At 37.6% G+C, this 23548-nt stretch overlaps 1 protein-coding gene across 1 annotated transcript in view; it reads right to left on the reverse strand.

Moving 5' to 3' along the window:
- Positions 1 to 971: 971 nt before the first annotated feature.
- Positions 972 to 23548, reverse strand: part of ANKRD31 (ankyrin repeat domain 31) — a 68045-nt gene continuing 45468 nt past the window's right edge. Inside the window, exons 19-24 of the mRNA XM_026866480.1 lie at positions 21342 to 21438; positions 17725 to 18775; positions 15387 to 15527; positions 14734 to 14830; positions 11339 to 11533; positions 972 to 2520 (exon numbers count right to left, since the gene is read on the reverse strand). Coding sequence (XP_026722281.1) covers positions 2366 to 2520; positions 11339 to 11533; positions 14734 to 14830; positions 15387 to 15527; positions 17725 to 18775; positions 21342 to 21438 — 1736 coding nt within the window. The 3' untranslated portion in view covers positions 972 to 2365. The remainder of the gene's footprint in view (positions 2521 to 11338; positions 11534 to 14733; positions 14831 to 15386; positions 15528 to 17724; positions 18776 to 21341; positions 21439 to 23548) is intronic.

The raw sequence follows: 23548 nt of genomic DNA on the forward strand, positions 1-23548 counted from the left end.
CAAGAGGTCAGCTTATCATATTGGTCCCTGGTGGCCTTGAAATCTATGAATCTTGTGTTGTATTGTCTGCCTCTCAGCTGCTTATCTTCTCACTCTCAACCTTTTGTTTTGTGCCTCACATTCTTCCTCACTGATATTAATCTTCCCACTGATTTTTTTAACTCCATCTCAGCAATAAATAAATAATCTGTGGTAATATGAATCTGAATTCATGGCTTTTATTCACTGCATCACCTCTTCCTCCTCTCATTCCCCATCTGAATATTAACAGCAGACAGAATGCCAGGGGTTTTGTATTCTTTGCATTTTATATCCTTTTTACTTTAGCCTGCACCACACAGAATATGTGCTAACTCACAGCCTAGGAGTGGAGAAGGGAGTTACTAAATAAAATAACTGAATCATGAATGGAGTAGGAGGGGCTCGGAGGACTAACCATTGCTGTTTGCCACTTGTGAGCAGAAGCTTTATTACTCTGCTGTGTAGTTAGGATCACTAATAGCTGCCTATCTTTGACCTGTGATAACAGCTTATATTTTTATGCAAAAGTACACTTAGAAAGCATAAATTTAAACAGAGAAAACAAGACACCCTATTCATGATGGTATTCTTCCCATCCCTCAATGGGTCTTTATATTAAGAAAAATATTCCAGTAGGAAGAATAGGAAAAATTCACGGTTTTAAGATGTGGGAAGCAGAATCCTACATTTGTTAGTCATATTAAACATATGTTCTCAAGCTAACACCCTTCTCAAGATGCTTGTATGTAATATAAATATTGAAAAGAAAAAAAAAAGGTCACTTTTACATATAGCGTAAGAATCAGGGATTTTCATGTAACACTTTGCATTTTTACCTCTCTGACTAGCTTGAATCAATCAGATTTTCTGCCACTGTATCTTAGGATTGCCTTAGGTCATGTAATCACATTAACGTAATGAACTAGAAGTATTGCTGTCAAATCCTCTCAGTTTTCATACATTAATTTTATTAAACATCTTGTAACAAAGTAAAAATGTCACACAAACGTTTAAGTAATTCAGTAGTCATTTTCACAGTCAAAAGTCTTTCACTTTTCAGTGAAAGTGGAAGTGTAATATTTGAACGAACATTTCCTTTAAACCAATACACCTTCAGGTTTGTTTTGCTGCAACATCTGTGAGATTGCTCCATTTTCTTTCTGTGTGGAAACTGACCTTTAGAAACTACCTGTCACTCAGTAGCCTTTAACTTTTTTGACTTCCAGGCAGTGTGCATTTCTTTATCCTTACAGCCCATCAGGCTACCATTGCTCATACATCCTGGGGCACAGTATTAGCTCCCTGCACATCAGACCCCCCACTCTTCCCTAAACCACCTTCTGTTTAAGACGCTAATCAGATCTCTGCAGAATAGCTCTTCGCACTCCAAATAGCTAGCTGAGGCTGTTATGTATTGACAGGAGATATTTCTCATCCCATTCACTGAAATTAGGAGTAGCAGGTGCTATTATTTCTTCTCTTTTTATAATCCAGAGAACGAAAAAGCAAGAATGCCATTTGAATGCCAATAACTCTCATGACAGTCAAATGTGTTATAAATACGCTACCAAGGCAGTTCACACATTGTAAAATTAAAACAAATATAAATCCTCCAGAGATCAGGATGAATCTCTAAGATGTTGTTAAATGGAAAAATTCATGTTCCACAAACAAGCTAACTGCATTTATTGTCATATGCCAGCACATATTCTGTCTATCAGAAAGACTTGGCTGGGACATGAATGGAATTTCCCTGATCACTTCCAATGGCTCAGATTCCTCTTGTAACTTCTCCCAGCACCCGTCCCCTTCTCAAATGTTTGTATATATCCAAACCACATAAAGCAAATCTGCTGGTGATTTTCAAAGCTGCCCATCTTGATTTTTTGCCTAACCTAACAGCTTATATTATTACACAAACATGCTGCTATTTCTGATAGTACATGCCCAGGCAGAGTGGCTCCAGCTTTAGGTGCAGGAAGCAACTCTTGGTGTCAATACCAATCTGGTTCTGGGCTGCCCCATCAAGCATCGGCAGCCACTGAAGTCAGTGGAATTTCAAATGAAGTTATCAACCTGGAATATAATTCACAGTAAGTACCAGTGTATAACAATCCTCATCTACTTCCCCATTTCTTAATCTCACAGCACAAAATTTAATACTGACAATTACCCTCACCTGCTACTCCCCTGTTCCTCATTTACCCAAACAATCCTTCAGTCCATTCCAAGTGCTGGGCAAATGATTTATCAAAATGACAGTAACAAAGCACTTAGTTCTAAAAGCTTATATGTTTTCTTTTAAGTGACGATGAAGAAAAAAATGTTAGCACTCAAGAAGTCTTTAGAATCCAAAATCTTCACATGCTTTGTAGAAATTCCAGTGCTTTTCCATTACAGGACATGGTAGAAACTCCTCTTTACATACCATTACTACTTCATGGAATTGAAGAAAACGTGACAAACTTTCCACTGAGTTGAACTGGACAGAAGAGCCTGTTGAAAATGAATGCAAATAATTACAGAGTGTATATCAGAGTAATGAAAAGCAATCACTGGCACCCTCATCAACAGAAGTTCTAACAGCTTGTTAGAACCACTAAGTGTTAACAATCCCTAGGAATCTGTAATGTGTCCCGGGAATCTTGTAGCATAAGACTTCAGCCATCTTATCAGTATCCCTCACTTGCAACCAGACTTCAGTGAGACAAGAGCCATACTGCACTTCATGGTGGCTAGCATGAGAAGTAACCATTTCCAATTATAGAACAGGAAAACACAGCTGTTCTTCAGCATTGATGGAATTTTACGTGTTACGTCTACAAATGGGTAAATTTAGTGTACTTCCCTCAAAATAACAAATCCATCACAGGGAACGCCCTTCTTACAGTTCTGAAAGGACTATATAAAAAGGAAGGCATACACCTGTGTAGAAGAAATTGCAGGACTGAACAATGTGCATTTGCAACATTTAAACATCTGCTGGACTGAAGCAACTACTGCAGTGCATAAACCTAGGCACCTGTGTCAGTGCAGAAGCTGAAAATTTAGCTTTCACTGTTAAAACCTGTAAGAAAGAAACACTGTAAGGAACCAGCAGTAACAAATGTTGCAAGACATTTTCTTTCTAACAGCACAGAATGCACACAAAACTGTGGTTTTCAGAGCTGGTTGCTTTTGTTCATCTTTCATCCACACTTTTGTTCTTCAGTACCGTTGCACAAAAATATCAGAGCTTCTCAGCTGCCACAACCAGACCAATACAGAAACTGCCAGTGGGGGCAGAACAGTCACATGTAACAGATGTTATCAAGAGAGGGAGGGCTGTCAGGAAAGTAGGGATGTCCTTTTTTTTTAAAAAAAAAAACAACCAACAAACCAACAAAAACCAGTGTTCACACACATTCAAGTGTCTCAAGAAGCAGAACAGGCTATGTGTTTCAGGCTGATTAGATCAGTCAAAATAAATCATTGTCAAAATGCAGACAAAATACATTTGAAGTGACACCATTTGGTCATTTAGCTTGCACTTACTTTAGGGCTACTACCATGTGCCATCCCAAGAGTTTGTCTTTCTCTCTTACCACAGTCTTCCAGTTGTGTCACCTACACTGATTCCAAAATTCAAATATATTCACTGAACTGCCAATATTGGTAGGTCCCAAAGCTAAAACAAGCAGTGTATCTTGTAGGTATCAGATCTTTTAACTCCATGTCTTGGTCTGGATTTCCCTACCATTTCCTGATTTCCAGGAGCTTACCACCAAAAGCAGTGAAGTGACAAATTGCTATTAAAAGAGAGAGGTCTGTGTTCAGAAACATAAATAAAGTGAGTAAGGATGTATGTTGTTCCACACCCACAACCTCCACAGCAAAACTTCTGACTCCAATGAAAACAGGACTGCATTCGCTATCTTACATGTTTGGTGCATCTTCAGAAGACTCATGCACAGTACATAATGGAACAAAAAGCATGCTCTGATGTCTACAGTATATTTAAGTATCTTGGACTACAACAAAGATTGGCAGGCTGAATGCAAGGCCCACCTGAGAGGTTACATCACAATGCTACTCACACAGTCTTTACCGTCTATGAAGCTGTGGCCAGTCACAGTGGAGGAAGTCAACTTACACACTCACCTAGAAGTGATGTTTCAAAGGGCATAAACAGGAATGCTTGGACGGGAGATCATACAATAGTTTTAAGGACACCTTCAGGTAAGAGAGATCTTAAAAGTAAGTCTGGGGATTTTTTAATAAAATAAACTGGCAGAAACTGAGCTCAACAGGGACACCAAGGTGATGGCCCAACTCTGAGTTGTTAATAAAGCAAGTCTAGAGGTACCCACAGTCTGGTGAAATCCTTTAACAGATAAGTTTTAGTAATTAAGTTTGACTGGGTTTCAAGCTAGCCGTGATGAGGACTGTACAAATGAGCAGTATATGCACTGAACTGTCAGTATTGTTCTAGAGCAACTGTGTTCTATTAATTAAACCTATAAAACAATATCTATTTATTAATTATTCCTGATATTAATACTATTCTAAGAGAAGAGAGTTTTCTAAAAGCTTGTACCTTTTACACTGCTTGGCACTGTCTCTGTTGGCATCTATTTTAGCCTTACAGTTTTGAAACCATTCTAAACGTGTTTCAACTTGTTTTTCCATTTGTTACAGCTTTACAAGATCTTGTCACTGTGGCTGCTAAGAAAATTGTATTTAAGGAGAATCTCAATTAGTGGTGCAAGTATATAAATATTAGATGAGAATCTCCAGATGAATAAAGGTTAGTCACCAAAGATGGCCACTTCTGTGCACAGCCGCAAATCTCTGATCATTAAAATAACCCTGAAAAATCAGTTTTTAAAAATGGCTATCACACCAGTATCAGTCTTACTTTTTCCAAGCAAGAAAGTGCTGGAACCATCCAGAGATATGGTTAAACATTTTATAGCTAATGTACTTTTGAAAATTCTTTGTAAAAGGAATTCAAATGCTCTTGCAGTTTAAGCAATGTATTTGAGTGAATTTACGGGTATCAGTAATACAGTTTCAATACTTCTGTAAAACAGGCAAAGACTATTATCTAATCTGAGGGAAAGACAAACTGATTTGCAGTATATGTGGCAAAGTCACAGGGGATGTTATTCTTCTGACTCAAATGAATCTGGTTCTGTGCAGCTAGTCTAGACATGACCTGCAGATGCATACGCAAAAGAGAAGATCTAAGAACAACACATTTAAAGGTGACAGCGTTTGATCTAGAGTGCACATGGGAGTATTTAGAACAACAATCTGTCTTAAGAGCTTCTGAGTTTCTTGAGTCTTATCCATACTCCTCCCAAGAACTTACACACAAAGAAGCCCAGTCACAATCCAGGAGTCCCAACAGGCATGTCTATTCACACCAAATAAGGCCTTGGAAAATGACAGCAGCATCTCACATAAACAACATTTTTTGATCCTCTGACTCTTTAAAAGGCTGCACATGAATTCTGCCCATGCTAGTGGTAATTTTGAAAATAACTTTTCTTTCAGGTAATCAAGACTTGGTGTCTTGGACAAAGAGATGTCTGTGGACAAACTGCAAGATTAGCTCTTTCTCTGATGAAATATGATGTTTCCCTGGCAATTTTTTTATCCCCCTCAAAATGCCTTTGCTTTTCTCCAGGTCTCTCCACAGTTCTTGATTCACTTCACGTGATACAGTTCTTAATTCTTTTTTCCTCATGTGAATTCTATCTCTGCCTTTACAAACACATCAATAAGGAGTGATCTTTTTCTAACAATCAGACATACCATGCCAGTCTGTCTCCTGAACTCAAGTTGTCCATCCCCTGAAAGATATAGGCTATTGCTTTGGGATCATCTATGTCTACTCTCCATCCCCCCATCCTCCCACCCCCAATTTTGAAAGTATTTTTTTCTCCAAGAATTACTTTACTTTATCAAGTGATCCTAAATTATGCATGCTTCATTTTTTGCATTGGTAGTTACAACCCTTTGAAAAAAACTGAAGGTTATTTATAACATCTTATGAAATAAAAAAATAATTTCAGTCTGGAAGCTACCTAATGGACTATAATGACCAGATACTTCATAGCACAGCTACAACAGGGCCAGAAGGACTTAGAGCACCTTCTGACAGTACCAATGTTGTTAAAAGTCACTGCTGAATAAAAACATATGTGTGATGTAATTGGAATACTCACCAAGGTAAGGATCATCAGGTAGTCTCCTAAATGCTTTCATTTGACATTACTAGGTTGCAGTGTCAAAAAACCCTGTCTTCTCTGTTTGAAGAAAAGGAGCAGCTAAAGCCACTGCTTCTTGAAGCTTGCTGTTTATCACATTGCCTTTTATTTATCGCTTTCACAAGTAAGGTAAGATAGATGTGTTCTAGGTAGATTACCTACAGCAGTTTGATTTAGTCTTCTTTCAATCTCCATGGGACCACCAAAGCAGATAAAAATGTTATAGTTCAGCTGATGAACTAAGATGGGTCAGTTACCGAAGGATTTTTTTACAACTTCTTTTATAAAGTAAAAAGGCCTGAATGCCAGTGTTTAAAGCTCTTCACTATGAGTCAGTTTACTTTTAGCCAGGACTCTTTAAGGAAACAAGGTTTCTATACACAAGAAAAAGAGGCAGTGGTTACAAGTTTTAAAAAGCAAGATTCCAATTAGATATATGGGGAAAAATATTCACCCTGACCATGGTTAAGCATACAAATACGTTTTACAGACATGTTGTGGAATGTCCGTCCTTGAAGATACTCAGATTTTGACTGGATAGGGCACTGAGCAACCTTATCTAACTTCGAAGCTAGTCCTGCTTCAAACAGGAGGTTGGACTAAAGACCTCCAGAGGCCCCACCTAACCTACATTAGTCTATGGTTCCACTCAATCACAGTCACCTAGTTGTTTTTAAAATGATTTGCCAGTTTCAGAAAAACCTGACTGCCAGGTAAGCAATACAGACATTAAATTCTTACAATTGGCTTCCATGGCACATTGTCCTTGAAAGCTGCTGCTTTTTTGTTGTTTTTTTTTTCTTCCTTTTGGGCCTCCTAAAAAGTGAATTTTGTTTGGCTCTTGCTGGCCACATAACTCAACTCTGAGTCAGTCATGTGACATTCTACCTTCTACCCTGCCAACAGTCAAGTAAGAGCAGGTAGACGATTTTGGAAAGTAAGTTTTTACAGATGGAGGAAACCTATACTTCAGTCATGGTATGCAAAAGTTAATGGAAAATATAGCTTTGTAAATTCTGCTGACAGAACTATGTGCTTCTTTGTGAAGTATGTAAGTACCTAAAGAAAATGCCTGGAACTTTACAGTACTGGAAAATACTTCTAAATATTTTGTCTGCAAGCCATAGAGAAAACAGTACCTTGAGATACCCCTGAGACGGGAAAAGATTAAGATTAGAAGCATTTGTCTGCAATCTAACTTTGCTTCCAAGAACAAAACACAAAAAATATATATAGTTTATTGCCCTGTCTTTTACAGTCATATAAATGGGGATATTGTGTAGTTGATGAATATCCTGCTATAGGTAGCAAGGAAAACACATATATTACATGTTTGGGGGGAGGATTTTTTTTGGGGGGGGCAGGGGACTTTTTTTGTAGTTTGCTTGTTGGGGTGTTTTTAAACATTTCCAAGTACTTCTCTTCCATATTATTATCACCATTATTAATGGTGATGATGAGACACTATTTCAAAAATAAACAATCTAAAAAATTCAGATATACAGAATCAAGCTCCTTTAAGTCATGCCAAATAACTACATTAAACTTGGGGTTCTCAGTTTACATCTTGACTTTTCAATCAGTAAATCAGAGTCATCATCTTCTCCAGCTTTCCTCCAAAAATGTGAAGAATAGTAGAGTTTTCCAGTGAAACTAGTTTCTGAGGTAATTATCTAAGCCTAAGCAGAATCTGAGGCTTTGAACTGGAGTACTACGCAGCACAAAACACATGGCAAGTTTTCAAGAAGAGGCAAGATTTCTTTGCATTATAATTAAATGGAGCTTTAAACATATCACTGGAAAAATACTACAATGGGCTAGATTTTTTAATTGGACTAATACCAAAGTAGTATCTTTGACCAGTTCAAAGAGGCATATGAAATCCTTCATCTGAGGAGTTTGCAGTTTGAAGTCAAATGGAAGACTCTTGCAAATATGCACATGCGATGTTTATTAGTAGCCCACTTGTACACCTATCTAGGAGGTATTGAAATACTTTTGGTTTCATTCATTCATACTAGCTTGGTTTCATTCTACTGGAGCGATTCATTTGGATTTAAATATTCTCCGGCCAAGTCAGCAGTTTCAGCATCACAACTGTGCTGGTGTACAATACAAGAAGGTAAGATTGACTATCAAGAAAACTGAAATTAATTACTCTGCTATCATTTTCCAGTACTAGCGAAGCCCAGAAAGTAAACTAGTTAGAAGCCAATTTATAAAACTGAGCTTTACATTCAGAATTTATTTAGAGTGAAGTAAAGGATGATCACACACTTTGCTGGGTAAAAAATTGTCTGGATGACCAGGCCCAAAGAGTTGTGGTGAATGGAGTTAAATCCGGTTGGCAGCTGGTCATGAGTGGTGTCCCCCAGGGCTGGGTTTTGGGGCCACTCCTGTTTAACATCTTTATTGATGATCTAGACGAGGGGATCGAGTGCACCCTCAGTCAGTTTGCAGGTGACACCCAGCTGGGTGGGAGTGTTGATCTGCTCGAGGGTAGGGAGGCTCTGCAGAGAGACCTGGACAGGCTGGAGCCATGGGCTGAGCTCAACTGGGGCAGTGTCAATAAGGGCAAATGCCGGGGGCTGCCTTTGGGCCACAACAACCCCCAGCAGCGCTACAGGCTTGGGGAGGAGTGGCTGGAGAGCTGCCAGTCAGAGAGGCACCTGGGGGTGCTGATTGACAGCCCGATGAACAGGAGCCAGCAGTGTGCCCAGGGGGCCAAGAAGGCCAATGGCATCCTGGCTTGTGTCAGCAATAGCGTGGCCAGCAGGGACAGGGAAGGGATCTGACCCCTGTACTGGCACTGGTGAGGCCGCCCCTCGATTCCTGTGTTCAGTTTTGGGCCCCTCACTCCAAAAAGGACATTGAATGACTCGAGCGTGTCCAGAGAAGGGCAACGGAGCTGGTGCAGGGTCTGGAGCACAGGTCATACGGGGACCGGCTGAGGGAACTGGGGGGGTTTAGTCTGGAGAAGAAGAGGCTGAGGGGAGACTTCATCGCCCTCTACAGCTCCCTGAAAGGAGGGTGCAGAGACCTGGGGATGAGTCGCTTTAACTGAGTAATAAGCAATAGGACAAGGGGTAATAGCCTCAAGTTGCACCAGGGAAGGTTTAGACTGGATATTAGGAAGCATTTCTTTCCAGAAGGGGTTGTTAGGAGTTGGAATGGGCTGCCCAGGGAGGTAGTGGAGTCCCCATCCCTGGAGGTGTCTAAGAGTCGGGTCACGTAGTGCTGAGGGATCTGGTGTAGTTCAGAACTGTCAATGTTGAGTTAATGGTTGGACTGGATGATTTTCAAGGTCCTTTCCAACCTAGTTGATTCTATGATTCTTGTGAAAGCAGCAAAGGCATTGCATATCTGCCCGGTTCTTTTGAAACAAATGTAGAGGGCAAAAAAATATAGCCATCTATGGTGCTTCTCATGCTACTTCCAAAGCTTCATGTAAGAGGCTCAATTAAACACACATCCTGGGACACTTGTTTTTAAAGAAATTTCCTTCTTAAGGAGGAGTTTGCATTTTATAGTTTGCTTTCAAAACATATTTTCTGTCAGACTATGAAACCCGAAAATCTTCTTCCCAGAACTGGATGCAAAAGGTTTGGGTTCTATAAGTGAGAGATGTGGAAACTGTTGGTGGTTAAATTTTTTAAGGATTATACTGCATGTTAAGCAGTTTTTTCCTTCAGTTAAGAGGGTAATTGTAGTAGATATAAACAAAAATGTATGTAGGGAACATTTCCATAAATTTCCAATTTACTAATTTATAATATTTACTGTAGTATGACTCTTTAAATTTTGCATGTTCCCCACAGTCTGTTAGTGGTAACCTTTGCTCAAAAATGACTCCACACTCTTGCCATAACAGTTTCCACACAGGATTGAGCACTCAGATAACAGGGTGGCAAGGACCATGCATGCTACAAGACCATCACCTTGGTAAGCAGAACTATAACTAGATCTGTATTTGAGAAAACATCAATGTGGCTGTTCATCTGTTCGGTAGAGAGTAACTCTCCTAAGCGATAACCTATAACTTTTCAATTTGTATCAGTGGGCAGTTCAACCTGGGTTTTTTGATCTATAAATGCAAATACAATCTAATACACCATCTATTTTTTGTAACTTTAAAGACCACTTCCCTCCAAATTCTGCCCTAGCATTTAATATACTGCGACTATTTGCTTCTATTAAAAAAAAAACAACAGAAAAACAAAAAAAAAAACCCTAGTGAGATAACAGAGCATTTTCTGCAGAGGATTCTCACATCCAGGATTTACTTAATCCTTTGCACTGTAGCTGCAGGGCCTATGTATAGACTTGCAGAAGCATAGAGAACTGCTTTATATTGTGGATACACTTTCAGTTTACAGTGGCTGACACTGATTAGGCACCTCATCTCTGATCTGCTTCTTACTGTCTCCCATTGCAGACCTAACCTAGCACTGTTAGCCACTTCAGTGCAAAAGCGTTACCTGACACTGGGCATGGTAGCAGTTTAAGGTGACCATTCTGACTTTGTGCTGTGTTCAGTCATGGTCAGCCCTCTGCAGTGCAATCAAAGGAGGTAGAAGCAAACATACTAGATCAAAGTGCAGTAAGCACTGTTCAAATTGTATGAGTATTACAGATAGGGTTTAATGTGCCATCAACATAAAAATGTAATACTGAAATCACAAAGTTACAAGTTAAGTCAACTACACAAAGAACAGCGCATCTTCAGGAACATTTCCACTTTTCCCTTTAAATTACGCTACATGAGACTATTCATCAATGTTTTTGAATCATATTTCTTCATCTAAATCCAGAAGACATTTGATTGTGCTATTATTGTGTGGAGACATTTTAAATGATATGGAGTTATTTTGCTAATTACATCAAAATAACAAAATGTTTCTAATTTGGACACAGGAGAGTAGAACACACTGTGCTTTGAAAAATTTAATTATTTTATTATTATTTATTATTATTATTTACTTTATTTTTCCTTTGTACGTCTTGTATAGCCCTTGCATCCACTATTAGGTTTTTTAGGCAGTTAAAAAAAAAAAAAATCTTACTTTTAAATTCCTTGGTAAAAGCTGCTTCTCGTTCAGCACATAGCAATGTTTTCACAACTTCGGTTTGCAGCAGGGATGAGGTTTTTGGCATATTATTCAGGCCAAAGCTTCCAAGAGGCTGAGCAATGGAGACAGTGCCAGGACTCTGATGGTGATGGTTGTGGTTGCTGGGGTCCCTCATGGTAAAATTTCTTCCTGAGAGCATAAAAAGATCAAGACAACTTTGTTCTAAGAACAAACAGTATTGGTTAATGCTCATGGTTTAATCGTTTAGTGCACAGAGCAGTTACGCTTTTTATTTTTCTTAAAGGTAAATGCAGAAATTTTCACTTAGCCTTATACCACTTAACACACATAAGGGCAGACTTTCCTCTGCTCCTTTACCAGCCCCACCATAGCTGCTGCAAGACGAACCAGGCATTCTCTTTTTTCAAAATATGTTTTCCTTTGCAAAATTACATTAGATGCCACATAAATTTAACTTGAAAACTAAATATGTATGTGTTTCACTGCCTGTCTCAAAGAAAATAGAAACATGTTATCACGTATGATCACAGCAAAACTATTCTCATTTGCTTTCATGCAACCGTATTGAGCTCAGCCGGTCACTTTATGCTAGATATCTGAAGTAACACTAACATAAACCTTCTGAAACAGCACCCATAGTTCAGCCATTAAGAAATCATCTAGATCGCCTTGAAAACACTCCACAGAACTTTGGAGACTTTAATGAACTAAACGTGAGCAAGAGTGGTTCTCATCTTTACAGGTGGCTAATGATTACTAAAGGTAGTAAAGGATTGCCAGAGCACAAGAATCACCATTTTCCAAGACCATCTTCCTGGAACAGCAATCTGCAAAATGAATGTATGTATCACACTTACTGTAACAACTGGATATGCTTTTATTTTAAGCCAGTTTGCTGGAATTTCAATATGAAATATCTAACACCAACATGTGCTCTGCAACTGACATCTGCTCTTCAGCTGACATCTGCTTCTGAATCCCTGCTATTCTTGATCATTTTTAGCAAACATTGTCATCATTACATGTATCAGAAAGCACAGAGGAATAAATTCCAAGCCATATAATAACCGTTTCTTCTACATTCCTATATACAGATAGTCTAAAAGTACTGTTTATTTTCTTAATGTTTAGTTCTCACTCAGACTTGAATACAGTTAATTCCTGATTTCTGCTAGTGTGATCCTAGAAGAGACTTAAAAGGCTCATACTCAAAAGGGACATAAAGTGAAATTTACTTGGGAATATATGACTAATTCCAAAATTGCAATCTTGAAAGCTTCTGTTAAATACCTGCATTGCTCTAGGACTGCTTTATTTCATAGGGTCTTCAAGTTTTTTGCATTAACATCCCTCAGGTATCTAAAAATATGCTGCTGTACAAACCTTGAAGCACCTTAATCTCAAGCAAGCTGAAAAGCTGGGGGTATTTCTTATGCTGCCAGACACAAAACAGTAACTCCTTCACCTTTCTTGTCTATGAACCTTGATTTGGTAGAGGTTCTTCAGACATGATTACTAAATTGGTGTCTATACAAAGATCAGTGGTAGCTGCTTCTTTCTGTTAAAAGACAGCTAATACAGCCACTGCCTGTATCATTTTCTTCCTACTTCCCCATCCTCTTCATACAATAGCTCGGTGAATACTAAGCTAAGATAGAGAAGCTGGGAAGAATGTGGGGGAGAGGTATTTAATAACATTCTCCTCCAAAAATGTTCAAATTATCAGGCTTCAGTCTTCTTTTTTAATGATGCTCTGGGATTCATAGAAAAAAATTAAAAATTAATACACTATGAAAAAAAAAGAATCGATTGTTTACAAAAGTAGGATAAACTTCTACTATAAAATACACATAGGCTGTAAGTATATTAGAAAGATAAAAAAGTGCCTGGGAATGTCCCCAGGCAAGCAGCACTGAATAGCTCACATCCACAACCAGCAAACTGTGGTTCAAGGCAGCTGGCTATAGGCAAAGTGCCTGCTGGGAACAGCCCCTGGAACAAGCTAGCTCCTGAAGCGGGCCTGGAAACCATTCGGGAACTACCCAATGACTCCAAATGTACTCACAACACAACAGTACAGGTTAATCGTCTTCTGGAATGATTTAAGAGACTTTAATTTGCTACTATGTATCTGATTACATAGTATCTGAAAGAGAAATGAAAGGGAGAACACTTTTCCCTCCCTCAGTTTCTCACCTAGGGCTAATGGTTGGGCATTACAGTGATCTTAAATCACATGTGACAAAAAACCTAAATACTCTTTCCCAGGTTACCCTGGGTAAATTGAGAAAAAAAAAGGGGAAAAAAACCCACTTACTGATCTTCAGGGTGATTTTTGTTTGTTGAGTATTTTTTTAATAATTAATGATTTAATGATTTCTCTTTTTTAGAAGTTACAATGTTCATCATAAATTTTCCTCAAGAGGAATAATTTACAAAAACTAGTAAAATACTCAAAAGCCTATTTAAAGGTGAGGAGACTAAATCCATTTTTAAGTCATTTATACCTCATATAAAGTTAGTGAAGTAGGGCAATGTAAACTCACCACCTGGATGCTCTTAGCCTGAAGCAAAAACCAGTAGAACATGGTAGTTTGAGTATCAAATTAGTTAAATTATATTTTAATTTACTTTCAGTATACAAAGAACAGACCAAGCCTGGTATCCATATTCATGTGAGGTGCAGTGTCTCATCAAAATAAGAGAACCAGTCACAAAAGCCCAAAAGCTTTTCGGACTCCAAGTACAACTGGCAGTCAAAGGGACTTGGGTTTCCCTGGGAACACATTACTTAACAAAATTAGGCTGAAGTTCTTAAGTCTGCCAGACAGTTCTGAAAAAATTATTCAATGTCATTTTGTCATATCAATGTACTCTGTTTCTTATGACTGTTTATTTTTAGAGAATAAAATATCCCCCTAGTTATTACTGTTGCTTGGGCATACTGAGATTTCCACAAACACAGATTATTTAATGTGATTTGAGGATGTACATGCAATTAAAACTTATGCTAGTACATCTAAGTTTTCAAGAGAATAAAAAAGTATTAAATTAGCTCATTAAAAATTTCACTATTTATTAAATATTTTCAATGTAAAAGGTTACATAAATATTTTCTACATAGCAACCAAGTCATTAGTAATTACTCTCTTCACACAACCAATTTATGGAAGAAAAGAAACTTAGTTCTTTAGAGATCATGTGTAAGTTCTGGCACTATTTATTCTTAAAGCCCAAGATCTGTGATCAGCATGCAGCCCAGAAAAAAAGTCACAAAGCAACAGAGAAATTTTTGAATTTAAGCTCTTTAGAAATCACTTTCTGCTACTTTCAGTCATGGTGAATATTAGATTTTAAGTGGTACATACCCAAAGGCTCTCTTTCTTGTGATGGTAATTCCAGGTCACTAGAAACTGACACTTCTTCAGAAAGAAATTTTGACAACTGTGTCCCAAGATATGTAACCTGTAAAAACAAATCTAAATTGGTAACTGGTCATTTTATTTTGTGTTTTCTCTTATAGTTGTAAAAATTTCACTTTTCTTATAAAACTGAGTTTATGCATTAACCGTCTAATCTGTCTGTCAAGATCAAGCAGAAATTCTGCTAATTTGAATTTTAAATGAAAAAAGTATAATAAAACTCATCTGTAAAGCCCTCTAAACTCTGGCAGTATTTTTGCAACATTTGTCCCTGACATGCTGACATTTCAATATGCTTGCTCCTTATTATTCTAACTACCTTTCAGCTTTTTCTGTCAGTCTCTTAATCATCTTTAAAACTACTCTTTCAAAGCAATTATAGTTTACAGGTGGGCATTCTACATTCTCTCCAACACTTGTGACTAGTTCACCACCGTATCAGCTACAGCTGTGTAGATCTTTCTTTGCTACTTCTGCCTTAAGTGTAAGACTCCTTAAGATACAGGCTTACTCCCCCTTTTGTTTTAAGAACAGTATGGAGATCCAGATTTGTTACTGCTATTTATTATTGTTATTTTGGGGAGTAAAATCAGGCCTACCTTATTCCACACATACTTTCGTGTCACAGAAATATCACCTCCTAGTAGGTCTTTAACCCACTGAACTGGATTTTGCAGTACTGTTCTCTTACTGGTTCTGATCTTGCCATTACTTAAGAGCGTGGCTTTGTAACTAAATTCCTAAAAAAGAAAAATTAAGAAAAAATTTTCTATTCACAAATTAACAATCTCAATTAACATCCTTAAAACATGAAAAAATCCTGAAGAATATAGCTGAAGAGCTGCAGCTAATTCTGGTTTTCCCTGAAAAAACTTAAAGAATTTAATGCTACTTTGATAAACAATGGTATGTAAACTAAGGATTTATTCCACCACAGTAGATGTTTTGGCCACACAGACACCACTGTCAAGAGGACAAGTCTCCCTATGTCTATTAATCAGAACTGTATTGGCATTTTAGTTCCTCTTGGACATAACAAGATTGTGATTAAATTAATTTGCCTCAGTGAGCTCGAGAACTCACATGAGGCAAGTTGGTGCAACAATAAACCTACTCAAATGCAATCTGCCTCACAGGTGTGGAACAAATGCATGCCACAGTTAGATCCCAGCAAGGATTCAAACATTAAACGTCTGCATAAAAGCTTCACTTATGTCAAGGGACATCACTCACATGTTTTAGGAGGAATGTAACAGCTTTATCTTATACAAAATAAAGTATAAAAGAAATTATTGTTGCTGCCTCTTTGATAATGTTAGTACACCCCAGTTCTGCAAACAAACATGCACCTCTAGAAGCACTGTTTATAGTTCAGTAAATTGTGGTTTTGTTATACTGGTCGCAGTTAGGCTAATACAGCTAAATAATGCAAAAATTAGCTGTTGATAAACTGTGTTAGAACACAGTAAGGTTGCTTAGCATGCATGATATTAAACAATCAGAATAAGCGAATTGATCCACCAGCAAATACTGAACTGTCTCCTACCACATCCACTGGCTTGCAGTATCTATAGGAATCTAAATTAAGATGTTTAACCCAAGTATTTTGATGGACACTCAACCCAGTTCACAGTTTCATAGCTCAGGTCTACAGCATTCAAAAACTGCATTCTGCCTGCAAAGCTAACCTTAAGCAAGGAATATGTTATCAAGTACATCACTGTTAACGAGAAAGAAGAAAACTTTATTGATCATCTCCTCTTTGCAATGCAACAGACACTGGCTTCTAAACTTCAATCTCTAGATGACTATCTTCCAAGACATAAATGAGTGTCATTTTCATTCTAATAAAAATCACTGACTTTTCTACACTCAAAACATCAATGCTTCTATACAGTGTTATAAGTCCTTAAGATTCACATGCATCAAGCTGGCATCTCAGATAACAACCTTGAGAAATGACAGTAAGCATACTGAATTCCTCCTCCTTCCATTTAGACATCCTGAGGTGCAGAGGAATATGACACGTCCTTTAAAGAAGCATTTGTATATACCTATGACATGGCCCAACACAGAGGCTTGTGACTTACTAACACTGCCTTATGTTAGAAAACACAAGAACACATAAAATGGCCACTCTCAGCAGAAAAGAGTTCTCAAGCAGATTATAGGTGCAGAAAAAGGAGGCTTTTCTACATTAACTACACCTGTTGAGTTGGCTGAAAAGAACCCTTCATGTTTTAATCAATATGTTGCCCTGGAAATTAACTAGCTCAGAGCTAGGAAGTCAGTCAATAATTCCATCGTTTGCTCAGTACCAAGGCAGTCCGCTGGCAGCTGCCTTGCAAATCTGTATTTAGAGGCACAGGGACATGCTTTTGTATTAAAAAAAGTCTGGGGTTTTTTTTTTTCTTTTTCAAATATGGTTCATACAAGACTGTAAACTACAGAACCAGTCAGCATGTAAACAAATAATTTTGCGTATACTCGTGTCTATCACAGCACCATGAAATCCTTGATATCACATTTCTTTATTTGAGAGACTTCATAGTTGCTTCCAAGAATCACATTAAACCATAAAAATCTTAACATTCCCTCTCTTCCAATATGAAAATCAGGTATTACACAATGTAGACCAACCAACAATTCCACTCTTGTTCTAGCAATAAGAAATGTTAACAAACTGATAATGCAAAGTAAAACACAAATTTTTACATATGCAATATTCTGGGTGTTAAAATTAAGGGCTGGCAGAAGTTCTGACGTCATCCATAGCACTTTCCTTTAAAACACATAAAACATTATCTGCAACCAATGAATAAAAGTTTTCAACACTAAGCCCTAAAGATGCATATTAAATCATAAGAACTGCCCACTTCAGTGTTTGATTTTTTTCATTATATGCTAATATTAATGTTATTATACCACAACAATCACCTGCAGTTTGAATTCTAAAACATTTTCTCCTGGCTTAATCCTTCCCAATTCAAGTAGATCTATCAGTTGAAGCTTTTTGCTATTTGTTCTTCTATGCATCACTTGTTTTTGTTCACGTTCCTGATTACTATAGCTCTGGGATGATTTCACACTGAAGTTTATTGGATAATCTGTATTTGAGGTAAGATTTGTAAGCACCAAGTTGTTATTAAATGAGTTCTCAGTACTCGTACAGATCATTCGCTGCAGAGTATCAGGGAAGTTCTTTGTAGAGGTTGACGATATTACTTGCTGCTGCTGCTGGAAAGTTTCTTTCTTATTTACATAGCTGTGTAGATCCTCATCTCTAAGAACCTGCTGGCAGTTGCTGCCTGGTTGACCGACATTGTTATTGACAACAGTGCTTCGGGGTTCTACAAGTTTTAATGTGTTGGTCACTGAAGAGGGATTTAAAGACCCATTTCCTTGTTTTGCAATTGTAACACAATCAATGTCTTTTTGCTCTAAGTACTTTGTTTTAGCAGTGGGAACAGCAGGTTCTGAAGGCAACATCACCACTTTTACAGTTTTTGTCAGCTTTGACATGTCAAAGGGATATTCTCCTACCCTGTTTTCAGATGCCAAGGGATGATCAGAAGCCTCTTTGCTTCTAATTCCTGCTTTATTTGCTCCTGTCTCATCCAAGCAGATGTGTGGATATTGGCTGCATTCCTGAGCTGAAAATCTATCTTCTGAAGAGAGATGTGCTTCTACTCTGTTTCCATTAGGCATGTTGGCACCAAGCCCCACATTAAATGTAACTACATCAGGATACATGATTTCATCAGCAGTTAAACTTTGTCTTTTATCATTTCCATAGGAAATAATTAAGTTTGAGATTTGCTTCTCTGAACATGATGCACTGAATACTTGCATTGCTTTTCTGTAATTTTGTATTTTCTGGACTAATTCTTCCTGAGTCTGGACCACCATCAACAGACCCTTTTGCCTAGAAGCAAGGTTAACTAATTGCTTCCTCAATGATCCTTTTTTAAAAGATTGCACTGAAGCCCTATAGAAAAATAAAACAAAACAAAAAGGACACCAGAGTTAATGTAAACACAAAATAAAACCAGTTTAATAGATGTAAACCAATAAGAACAGAAATATGTTTCAAAAGACTCTGCCAACACATAAAATTTGAACCATATTTTTATCATGTATAAAGTTCATAGTTCAAATCTCAGTCTTATGTACAACAAAATGCAGAATCTCATCTGGAAGTACTATGTAAAGCATCAAAACTTCAGTAGCAGCCTTGTCTTCCTATACTACACTTAATTCACAGAATCAGAGCTGGTTATGTATTACCATCGGTTGCTCTTTTATCACCAAGTATCACTGTAGTTCACTGAAATTCATTGCCTTTGCGGCTCTGATTTGGAGCCTTTTAAAATAAGCTCTGATGATCTACTGAATAATGATACTATCAGAAAATTTTTACGTTCTGCACAACAAAACATTATGTGAAGACACGATTGTAATAATACTATATGACCATTAAGAAAAGAGGACAGAGTAGTTTAGGATGTTGTTAGTTTGGGAATGTCTCTCCCTTCATCAGACCCTGCTCCCTAGCTGAGCTGGTCTTCCTGTGAGACTCCTTCACTGGGGCACCTTACCTCCTTCCTGCCAGAAGGGAATTTTTTATTTTACCCCACTTTGTTTGGCACAAGAGCCACCAGCCTAGCATAAACAGTCTTTTCTCCTAATTCCCCCTCATGGGACATGGGACTACCACTCTGGCACCATGCTGGGAAGATAATGGAGAACCACAAGGTATGGGAAAAGGAATAGCAGCATGGTTTGCTTTTAACTCCACTCACAGCAGAGGTGCCGTGCAAGTAACACCATCCCAGTCTTGGAAGAGAGGAGACTGTTGAGGGGATCAGGACAGAGATAACAGCAAGACTAGTTGGTGCAGAACAAAGACAGCCAAACCACAGTGTGACAGTTTTGGTGCCTGTACTGTGATATTGCTTCCTATCACATGTGTTTAGAATCCATATGACTAACATAGAGTCAATCACTGAAACGACTAAGCCTTGACAACTATGGACTCCCACACAGGCCAGTGAAGCTTCTCAACTTTTCCAGCAGTGTTTCTCCAGGGAAATTTTGTTGCTTTATTGCTATACAGGTACAGAAGAAGCTGCAACTGAAGAGAGGCAAAGACAGCATGACTAAAATGACAAAGGCAAAGTAACTTACAGCCACTAACAAATACTATGCTTTTTTTTCATCATTTTTTCAGGTGAGATATATGTCTTAGTATCTTCAAAGGAATAGACAGAAATGGAAAAGTGTTAGCAGCACCTCTCCCTGGGCAAACTAACTGAACAACAGAAAGGTGGAAAATATAATGATGCTTCCTAATCTTCTGTACATTTATTTATCATGTAACAAACCCTTATATGCTAATTAGTTAAAAATAAAATGTTCGCCATATAAATAATAAAAACAAAATTTAATGTAATTTGGCATGTAGTTCATTACTGTTGACAGATAACTGTTGCATTAGCTGCAGGGTATCTACAATACCCAGAAATATTTACCACTGTGCTCTGGAACACAGTTTCACTCTTGATATTAGAAAGCAGATAACTTTGTATAGATATTAATTTTACAGTTTTTGTTTCTTAATTCAGTCACTAATTCATTCACAACAATGACCTGGAATCCTAACTTCTCTTCACATAAAACCCTCTCTTTTTCTTTATTATCTGTGTAATCTATGTATTTTACCTTTTACAGCTGATAGAATGGTACGTGACAGAAATGTGTCAGTCTCTTTGCTCAACTAGACTGTTTTGCCATGGAACTACCTGAAAGCTGTACTTTGCTGGTTTTACATGACCAAACGAATGCTGCTCACACAAACAATATGCAGACATCCTGATCGGATGGCCTAGAAACATCCATTGAACACGATGCTACATGGTAAACTGAGCACTCACCAGATTACCAGCATTCAGGTAATCCCATTTAGAAGTAAGTAAAAAGAGGCCTTGTGAGAGCTAGCAGCAGGAAGCTGACAATTCAGAGAGCCCATGCTCACAATGAGGTGTCCTCACAGAAAAGGAATGTCTACAAGCATGCTCCAGGCCACCGTTCTAAGTGGCTTTTGTGGACTGTTGGTATTGCTTGGTTGTGTGGAGCACTCCCAATCTAGTGGTGCTGAAGAAACAAAACCAGAAGTAAGGACACTAAAAGTAGTGTCTGAGTTGCTACCACTTTCCTCCATAATGCTGCAAAAGTAATCTAACTGCTCAGTACCTCCATTTCCTAATTTCTGCTTAGATCTTTTTCCACACCTTTTGTATGTTCATTACCTAATTTCAAAGCTCAGTGTGTGCATGTAACTGACTCCTATGCATTATCTAAACCTTGAAGTTCTTCCTTGATGTAAACTTTTACTGGAGGTAACTGAAGCCAGTATGGATCACGCCTCTGCAAAACCTGAATGAAAACCACATGGGTTTACTTTCACACTACTTTATGCTAAGCTTCTAACAACCTTGATCACTACTGCTATAAAAAATAGCTTCCTATAAATACAATCCTTGTATTCTACTTACCTGCATTTTTTGGCAAGGGTATCCCTTTCCATTTTCTGTTTTGCAAGCATTTCATTCAAAGTATCTTGTATCTGAAACAGCCTTTGGATATACAGATCTGTCCAATATTTTGATATAATCAAAACTATGATGGCAGTAAGCAGTAGAAAATAATTTTAGTGCTAATATTTTTAATGTAGCAAACACACAGCCCAAGTATAAAAATTTTGTTACAGCAGTACCTTATACTGCATACTGACAACTTTACAATTAGAGTACTCCTAATAAGATTCTTTACAGAAAGAATTAAATACAAGTTTAACTTAAAAGCAAACAGCCCAAGTACTGGAAAATTTCGAAGTGCAAGTGCCTTGTCTAGGAAATTACTACGATAACAAGACAGGTTAAAGCACAGTCCTATGGATGATAAGCACTGTAACTTTTGAAGTTCTTTGTGTGGCAATAACATGACAATTACAAGTGAGGCCACCTGCAGAAGTGACACCGTCTAAAAAAGGTGGCTGGCTAAAACCTTTATGTTTGAACTGTTATAAAATAGTTTAATGAGCTGAGACTGTTTCAAGTTACATATAATGTTAGAAACAAATGTACCACAATTTTACATAGTTTCAAATCCATATTATTAAAAAAAATAATAATTACAAGTTGCCCCTTTTTTGTTAACTATATTTTTTTAAAATAAGAAAATTATAAATTCTTCTTTATATGCCCTATCTCTTAGCCATATAGCATAAGGGAGAGCTCCAAAGTCATAACTGGCAGATACCACTGGTACAATGTGCTAAACATATAATCTAATTCCTGAAATTCTAAACCAGCAAATATAAGCTTTCCATGCTCATGAAAAATGGAAATTATGGAATTAAAAATGGCTTTAATGTTTCCCCAGACTGTTTCATAGTATTTACCAGTATTTATTTACTTACTAAAATAGAAAAATATGAAAATATTGCTCTTATTAAGGCAGCTTAATAGGGAATCTGAATCTATTATTTACAGTAGGTTGTACTGCATGAAAATATTTTGAGGATTTTATTCTGTGTTAAAGATTTGTCACTGTACTTCTATATTCTTATTCAGCCTTGTGCCTCTTCACAAGTGGTAACTATGACTTAGTTTAAGAAGTGCTAGATTATTAATGCTTTTGTCAGTGGTGGTAACAAATCACCACGTCCATTTCTCTCATAGACCTAAACAGGCAAAGTCCAATAGCTTTATTTTGCTCATTTATGAAATTGCACCGATCTTCATCTATAGGCTTCTGCCTATTGTAACATCTATCTGTCAAATATTTTTCAAGAAAACATAGATTTTAATTAACAGTTCGTACACTGTACATTTGAGTTGGAAACTATACATCTGCACAATTCCATATTTCACATTATTTTTAAAGGGATAATTTGACTATCTAAATATACTTTGAAAGCTCCACCCTATATTCAGGAAAATACATTTTTTTAAAACTCCTTCCTTTCTGTGAGGAAGCAAAACTGTTTCATGGGCATGAGCTGCTTCAAAGTAAACAGCCCTGCCTAGATAGCAAGGGCAGCTGGGAAGAGAGACTTTGGTCAAATACATTCCTGCAGCAAGCTTTGACACTTGAACAGTCACGGCACAGACACAACAGACTCAAACTGCTACACAGCACCAGCATTGTGATCTCCTAGGAACTCAGTGTCACTTAGTAGGTTCTTGAGATAAATCTGAACTGAGATTTGATAGCCTAAAACAAATTATACCTCCAGGCACCAGCATTTCTGAAACAGCCCATCATCCACAGTGTCTGCCTTAAAGATCTTTTTTGCCTCATGAGTTATTTTAGGCTCCTGAAAGTCCAGCTGCACTAGAATGAAAATGCTGCATCTGTTACTTTACATACAGACATAACTGTTCCTGATTATAGAGGGGCTTGCGTACTTGTAACTGACTAATGTTGCCAACAGTGTACATTCTTATCTAATGATCCCTTTTTATATGATTAGGTTGACTTGAAACACATACTTACAAGAGCCATGCTCTCCTCCTTTGTCATCATATTCATTCCTATATAAACTGTAAGTACTTCAGGAAATGCAGTTACCTGAGAACTGTTATTAAAATCTTATTCTCTGAAGCATATTTTCCAGAGGAGATATTCAAATATATTATGTGCAATACTATTTTAAATACAATTACATTACCGAAGATATTTAGCCTCTGCCCACCCC

Source organism: Athene cunicularia (assembly GCF_003259725.1).
Source record: "Athene cunicularia isolate RWA chromosome Z unlocalized genomic scaffold, athCun1 chrZ_part3, whole genome shotgun sequence".
NCBI lineage: Eukaryota > Metazoa > Chordata > Aves > Strigiformes > Strigidae > Athene > Athene cunicularia.